Genomic DNA, 7,839 nt, shown 5'->3' with positions numbered 1-7,839 from the left:
CAGAACAGTGCTATGAGGGAAATTTATAGCAATTCAATCCCACCTCAAGAAATAGAAATCTCAAATAAACAACTTACCTGAACACCTAAGGCAATTAGATAAATAAGAACAAACAAAATCCAAAGTTAGTAGAAGGAAAGAAATCATAAAAATCACAGCAGAAATAAATAGAAATGAAGGAAAAAATAGCAAAGATCAATGAAACTAAAAGCTTGTTCTTTGAGAAGATAAAAAAAATTGATAAGCCCTTAGCTAAACTAATCAACAAAGAAGAGAGTTCAGGCTCCCACAGTATGGCCGGCGACATTAGCTAGCGCTCGCTCTACTCTCTCTAACGGGGAAACAGTGGACTACAAGAGACTGAGCTGTATCTGCCTCTATTTCCAACAGACTCACGTTCAACTTTCGCTCACCCACACACACAAAGCCGGGAAAATTTTATTAATCCTTTTTTTTTTTAAAAAAGTTAATATAAAATTATAGCAAAAAAAAGGAACCTGATCTTTAGTAACACAGCTGGAACAATCTGCAGTGGCGGCGGCGGCGGGAGAAGAGATTTAATTTAGTTGATTTTCTGTGGTTGTTGGTTGTTCGCTAGTCTCACGGTGATGGAAGCTGCACATTTTTTCGAAGGGACCGAGAAACTGCTGGAGGTTTGGTTCTCTAGGCAGCAACCTGACGCAAACCAAGGATCTGGGGATCTTCACACCATCCCAAGTGTTTAAGAATTCGCCTTGCAATGCAAAGGACACCGGTTCAATCCCTGGCCTGGGAAGATCCTGCATGCCACAGGGCAGCTGAGCCCATGTACCGCAACTACTGAAGCCCACTCACCATAGAGCCTGTGCCCCACAACAAGACAAGTCACCACAGTGAGAAGCCCCCTGCTTACCACAACTAAAGAAAGCCTGTACACAGCAGTGAAGACCCAGCACAGCCAAAAATAAATAATTATTAAAATATCCGAGTGGGACATACTTTTGAAGGATGTGCAATGTTCAATCATAAGTGTGACAAAAACTGACAAGCAGGAAGCTTATGTACTCAGCGAGAGTAGCATGTTTGTCTCCAAGAGACGTTTCATTTTGAAGACATGTGGTACCACCCTCTTGCTGAAAGCACTGGTTCCCCGGTTGAAACTTGCTAGGGATTACAGTGGATTTGACTCAATTCAAAGCTTCTTTTATTCTCGTAAGAATTTCATGAAGCCTTCTCACCAAGGGTACCCACATCGGAATTTCCAGGAAGAAATAAAGTTCCTTAATGCAATTTTCCCAAATGGAGCAGTGTATTGTATGGGACTCATGAATTCTGACTGTTGGTACTTGTATACTTTGGATTTCCCAGAGAGTAGGGTAATCAATCAGCCAGATCAAACCCTGGAAATTCTGATGAGTGAGCTTGACCCAGCAGTTATAGACCAGTTCTACATGAAAGATGGTGTTACTGCAAAGGATGTCACTCGTGAGAGTGGAATTCGTGACCTGATACCAGGTTCTGTCATTGATGCCACAATGTTCAATCCTTGTGGGTATTCAATGAATGGGATGAAATCGGATGGAACTTACTGGACTATTCACATCACTCCAGAACCAGAATTTTCTTATGTTAGCTTTGAAACAAACTTAAGTCAGACCTGCTATGATGACCTGATCAGGAAAGTTGTGGAAGTCTTCAAGCCAGGAAAATTTGTGACCACCCTGTTTGTAAATCAGAGTTCTAAATGTTGCACAGTGCTTTCTTCGCCCCAGAAGAATGAAGGTTTTAAACGTCTTGATTGCCAGAGCGCTTTGTTCAATGATTACAATTTTGTTTTTACCAGTTTTGCTAAGAAGCAGCAACAACAGCAGAGTTGATTAAGAAACATGAAGAAAAAACGCAAAAAGAGAACACACATAGAAGGTGGTGGCTGCTTTTTAGATATTGATACCAAGGGTCATGCTTTCCATAACCACCACCTTGTAGTTGCAGACAGCCCTAGATGTAATGATAGTGTAATCATTTTGAATTGTATGCATTATTATATCAAGGAATTAGATATCTTGCATGAATGCTCTCTTCTGTGTTTAGGTATCCTATGCCACTCTTGCTGTGAAATTGAAGTGCACGTAGAAAAAAACCTTTTACTATATGAAACTTTACAACACTTGTGAAAACAATTCAACTTGGTTTACGCACAGTGTAATATTTCTCCAGGTGTCATCCAAAATTCCCCACAGACAAGGCTTTCATCCTCATTAGGTGTTGGCCTCAGCCTAGCCATCTGGGACTGTTCTATTAATTGCTGCCAGGATTTTACATCCAGCTACCTCCACTTTCTAGGATATATTCTCTGCTAATGTTATTGAAACCAATTTCTACTTCATACAGATGTTTTTGCAACAGCAATTAAAGTTTTTCTTCCACGAGTCAAGTCCTCTAAGGAAACTGTCCATTCTGTGTATTTATACTTTAACACCACTTCCTGTGCTTGTATCACTTTGATTCCTTCCATTACCATGGTGTCTCCCCTCCCAACCACACCCCCTCAATAAAGCAATACACTGTTACACTGTGGGTTTTATATTAATCTATACCCCAGAGGGGGAAGGCGGGGGTAGGCCCTAGGCTTAATTTTCTTTTAAGGTCAATGGAGTTTGACATTTTTCATTGCCATGAGCTCTTTTGGAATAAACTATTGTTGATTAGCAAAGAAGGCGTAGATTGGTACTAGGGAATATTGGCAGAACTGTATGGAAACTGTGCCATTTGGTGTCCCCCATTAAATGAAATGAGCTTCTCATAAGTACCATGTTTTTATTAACTTGCTAAGTAGTACAAAAGAATTTTTATCATAATTTATTAACGAGGAGATTGAAGATAAAGGTATTGGTTTCAACAAATCAAGTCAGGTCAGATGATTCACCTTAACTTACTTTTGTAGCCATTTCCACTAATTTCTGTTGATATGCCATGAACTTTGGTTCAAAGCAGATTCAATGTCTTTTCCATCTTGTGACTTAAAAGATCTGTGACTTTATGATACATGTAATAGTGTTCCGACTTGGTTCCTCTTGCTTATTTGTCCTTTCACCATGGAATAGGATCAGGTGATGAATGAGAACTGTTAAGGTTATTCAGACATACTCAGTGCAGCAGAATGCTATCCACGAAACGTTACACACAAAATTCCAAAATCATTGATGGGAAATGACCTAAAAATACAGGCATAAAAGTGTTGGCATCTTTTAGCTGTATTTGCTAACATGGACATTTAAGCAGTTGATAAAAGAGCAAAGTTGACTCAATTTTGTATTTCGTCTTGTCCTCAAATAATTTTTGATTCTGGATTGATGCAGTGATGCTTTTGTTCCTTCCGTATTTATGAAGGAAACACTTTTTTTTTAGTGTTTCTGAAAATAAAATCTGCTTGGTTTGAAATCAAGTGGTTGGAACACTTGACTTTTATTTTAAGCACATTGTTGATTCAAAGCTTCATTGAAGAAGCTTTCAATCAATGGATCATTCTGATTTTCTGTAATTACACACAGTACCTAAAATGATCATACTGCCCAAGGCAATCTATAGATTCAATGCAATCTCTATCAAATTACCAATGGCAAAAATTTTACCAATTCCATTCTTCATAACACAAAATTTTAAAATTTGTATGTAGGAACAGAAGACCTCAAATAGCCAAAGCAAACTTGAGAAAGGAAAATGGAGCTAGAGGAATCAGGCTTCCTGACTTCAGACTATACTACAAAGCTACAGTTTACAAAACTATATGGTACTGTCACAAAAACAGATATGTAGATCAATGGAACAGGATATAAATTCCAGAAATAAAGAGAGACAGTTATGATCAATTAATCTACAAGAAAGGAGACAAAGCTATACCATGGAGAAAAGACAGTATCTTCAATAAATGGTGGTGGGAAAACTGGACAGCTACATGTAAAAAACAAGAAATTAAAGTATTCTTTATCACCACACACAGAAGTAAATTCAAAATGGATTAAGGACCTAAATGTAAGATTATATGCTATAAAACTCTTGGAAGAAAACATAAGAACACACTTTGACAAAAATTGTAGCATTATCTTTTTTAGTCAACTTCAAAGATTGACTAAAAAATAAACAAATGGGACATAATTTGTTTTGCTATGCAAACACTTTTGAGTATTTTTAAAATGTGAGATAGGGAGGCGGTCCTAAGATGGCGGAGAAATAGGACGGGGAGACCACTTTCTCCCTCACAAATTCATGAAAAGAACATTTCAACGCTGAGTAAATTTCACAAAACAACTGAATGCTGGCAGAGGACATCAGGCACTCAGAAAAGCAGATCATTGTCTTCAAAAACAGTCACCATCCACCTAAGAAGGGGCGCCAGTTGTACACCCAGAAAACTGAGCAGCAGGAATGGAAAAGGCGATAAGTCACAGCGACCGCGCTTGTCAAACACCCAAGCTACTTGGACCTGGGAAGGGCACAAAACGCAGGCCCAACTGAGTCTGTGCCGCTGAGGACTACCTGAGTGCCTGAGCCTGAGTGGCTTAGACCGGGGAGGTGCATGCATCCCAGGGCCAGCCTCAGACTGTTCCTGGTGGAGCAAAACAGAGCCTAAGCTGTGGGTGCCGTGAGCCAGGGCAGGCCCAGCGTGGCTGAGACACTGCGAGCACATGCCAGTGTTATTTGTTTCCAGCATCCCTCCCTCCCCACAGCATGACTGAACAAGTGAGCCTAAAAAAAGAGCGTCCACCACCTCCCTCCTTCTGTCAGGGCAGAAAACAGACACTGAAGAGACCAGCAAACAGAAGAAGCTAAAACAGAGGGAGCCGCCTTGGAAGTGACAGGTGCAATAGATTAAAACCCTGTCGTTAGTACCAACTACATAGGAAGGGGCCTATAGATCTTGAGAAATATAAGCCAGACCAAGGAACTATCTGAAAATGAACTGACCCCACACTGCCCACAACACCACCAGAGAAAGTCCCAGATATACCTTTATTTTTTTTACGATCATTCTTTTTGTTTTTTTCTTTTCTTTTTCTTCTTTTTTTTTGAACATTTTTAAATGTTTAACTCCTCTAGTTCTCCTTTAATTTTTATTTTTATAACCTACTATTACTTTAAAAAATATCCTATTTTTAAAGCAAACACCATATATATATATATATATTTTTGTGGTGGTGGTTGTAGTTTTTTAATAATTCCTGTGACTTTTTTTTTCTTTCTTTTTTTCTTTCTTTCTTCATCTTCTTTTCTTTAATATTGTATTTTTGAAAATCCAACCTCTACTCTAGATTTTTAATCTTTGCTTTTTGGTATTTGTTATCAATTTTGTACCTTTAAAAACCTAATCTTCAGTACCCATCTTTACTTCATAGCAAGATTACTGGCTTGACTACTCTCTCCTCCTTTGGACTCTCCTTTTTCTCCACCAGGTTGCCTCTGCCTCCTCCCTCCCCCTTTTCATCTCTACCCAACTCTGTGAATCTCTGTGTGTTCCAGATGGTGGAGAACACTTAGGTTAATGGCTGGATCTGTCTCTCTCATTTTCATTTTCCTCTGTTATCCTCTTGGCCACCTCTGTCTCCTTCCTCCCTCTCCTCTTCTCTGTATAACTCCATGAACATCTCTGAGCGGTGCAGACTGTGGAGTGCAAATAAGGAAGTGATTACTGGCTAGCTTGCTCTCTCCTCTTTTGATCCTACCTCATCTCATTCCAGTCACCTCTACCTCCCCACTCCCTCTTCTCTTCTCCATGTAACTCTGTGAACCTCTCTGGGTGTCTCTCATGTGGAGAAACTTTTCATCTTTAACCTAGATGTTTTATCATTGGTGCTGTATAGATGGAGAAGTCTTGAGGCTACCATAAAAATAAAACTGAAAACTAGAAGCAGGAGGCTTAAGTCCAAATCCTGAGAAGACCAGAAAACTCCTGACTCCAGGGAACATTAATTGATAGGAGCTCATCAAATGCCTCCATACCTATACTGAAACTAAGCACCACCCAAGGGCGAACAAGTTCCACAGCAAGACATACCATGCAAATTCTCCAGCAACACAGGAACACACCCCTGACGTTCAATATACAGGTAGCTCAAAGTTACTCCAAACCCACTGACATCTCATAACTCATTACTGGACACTTCATTGCACTCCAGAGAGAAGAAATGCTGTTCCACCCACCAGAACTCCAACACAAGCTTCCTTAACCAAGAAACCTTGACAAGCCACTGATACAACCCCACCCACAGTGAGGAAACCCCATAATAAAGAGAACTCCACAAACTGCCAGAGTACAGAAAGGCCACCCCAAACGCAGCAATATAACCAAGATGAAGAGACAGAGAAATACCCAGCAGGTAAAGGAACAGGATAAATGCTCACCAAACCAAACAAAAGAGGAAGAGATAAGGAATCTACCTGATAAAGAATTCCAAACATTGACAGTGAAAATGATCCAAAATCTTGAAATCAAAATGGAATCACAGATAAATAACCTGGAGACAAGGATTGAGAAGATGCAAGAAAGGTTTAACAAGGACCTAGAAGAAATAAAAAGAGTCAATATATAATGAATAATGCAATAAATGAGATCAGAAACACTCTGGAGGCAACAAATAGTAGAATAATGGAGGTGGAAGATAGGATTACTGAAATAGAAGACAGAATGTTAGAAATAAATGAATCAGAGAGAAAAAATAAAAACAAAATAAAAGAAATGAGGACAATCTCAGAGACCTCCAGGACAATATGAAACACTCCAACATTCGAATTACAGGAGTCCCAGAGGAAGAAAACAAAAAGAAAGACCATGAGAAAATAATTGAGGAGATAACAGTTGAAAACTTGCCTAAAATGGGGAAGGAAATAATCACCCAAGTCCAAGAAACCTAGAGAGTCCCAAACAGGATAAACCCAAGGCAAAATACCCCAAGACACATATTAATCAAATTAACGAAGATTAAACGCAAAGAACAGATATTAAAAGCAGCCAGGGAAAAACAACAAATAACACGCAAGGGGATTCCCATAAGGATAACAGTTTCTTTCAATAGAAACTCTCCAGGCCAGGAGGAAATAGCAAGACATACATAAAGTGATGAAAGAAAATAACCTACAACCAGATTAGTGTACCCAGCAAGGATCTCATTCAAATATGGAGGAGAAATCAAAAGCTTTACAGACAAGCAAACGCTGAGAGAATTCAGCACCACCAAACCAGCTCTCCAACAAATGCTAAAGGATATTCTCTAGACAGGAAACATGCAAAGGGTATATAAACCCAAACCCAAAACAATAAAGTAAATGGCAACGGGATCATACTTATCAATAATTACCTTAAACATAAATGGGTTGAATGCCCCAACCAAAAGACAAAGACTGGCTGAATGGATACAAAAACAAGACCCCTATATATGTTGTCTAGAAGAGACCCACTTCAAAACAAGGGACACATACAGAGTGAAAGTGAAGAGCTGGAAAAAGATATTTCATGTAAACAGAGACCAAAAGAAAGCAGGAGTTGCAATACTCATATCAGATAAAATATACTTTAAAAACAAAGGCTGTGAAAAGAGACAAAAAAGGACACTACATAATGATCAAAGGATCAATCCAAGAAGAAGCTATAACAATTATAAATATATATGCACCCAAAATAGGAGCACCAGAATATGTAAGAAAAATGCTAACAAGTATGAAAGGGGAAATAAACAATAACACAATAATAGCAGGAGACTTTAATACCCCCACTCACACCTGTGGACAGATCAACTAAACAGAAAGTTAACAAAGAAATAGAAACTTAAATGAGACCATAGACCAGTTAGATGTAATTGATATCTA

The 7,839-nt window shown here is 38.9% G+C and overlaps 1 protein-coding gene across 1 annotated transcript; it reads left to right on the top strand.

Moving 5' to 3' along the window:
- The first annotated feature begins 608 nt into the window (after window positions 1-608).
- On the top strand, window positions 609-1,856 carry LOC128070294 (S-adenosylmethionine decarboxylase proenzyme-like). Its single transcript, XM_052663599.1, has 2 exons — window positions 609-718; window positions 962-1,856. Exons 1-2 carry the CDS (start codon window positions 609-611, stop codon window positions 1,854-1,856), a joined length of 1,005 nt encoding a protein of 334 aa, XP_052519559.1.
- The last annotated feature ends 5,983 nt before the right edge of the window (window positions 1,857-7,839 follow it).

This window comes from Budorcas taxicolor, chromosome X, assembly GCF_023091745.1.
Source record: "Budorcas taxicolor isolate Tak-1 chromosome X, Takin1.1, whole genome shotgun sequence".
NCBI classification, from domain to species: domain Eukaryota; kingdom Metazoa; phylum Chordata; class Mammalia; order Artiodactyla; family Bovidae; genus Budorcas; species Budorcas taxicolor.
This window is presented reverse-complemented; position numbering and strand designations above follow the sequence as displayed.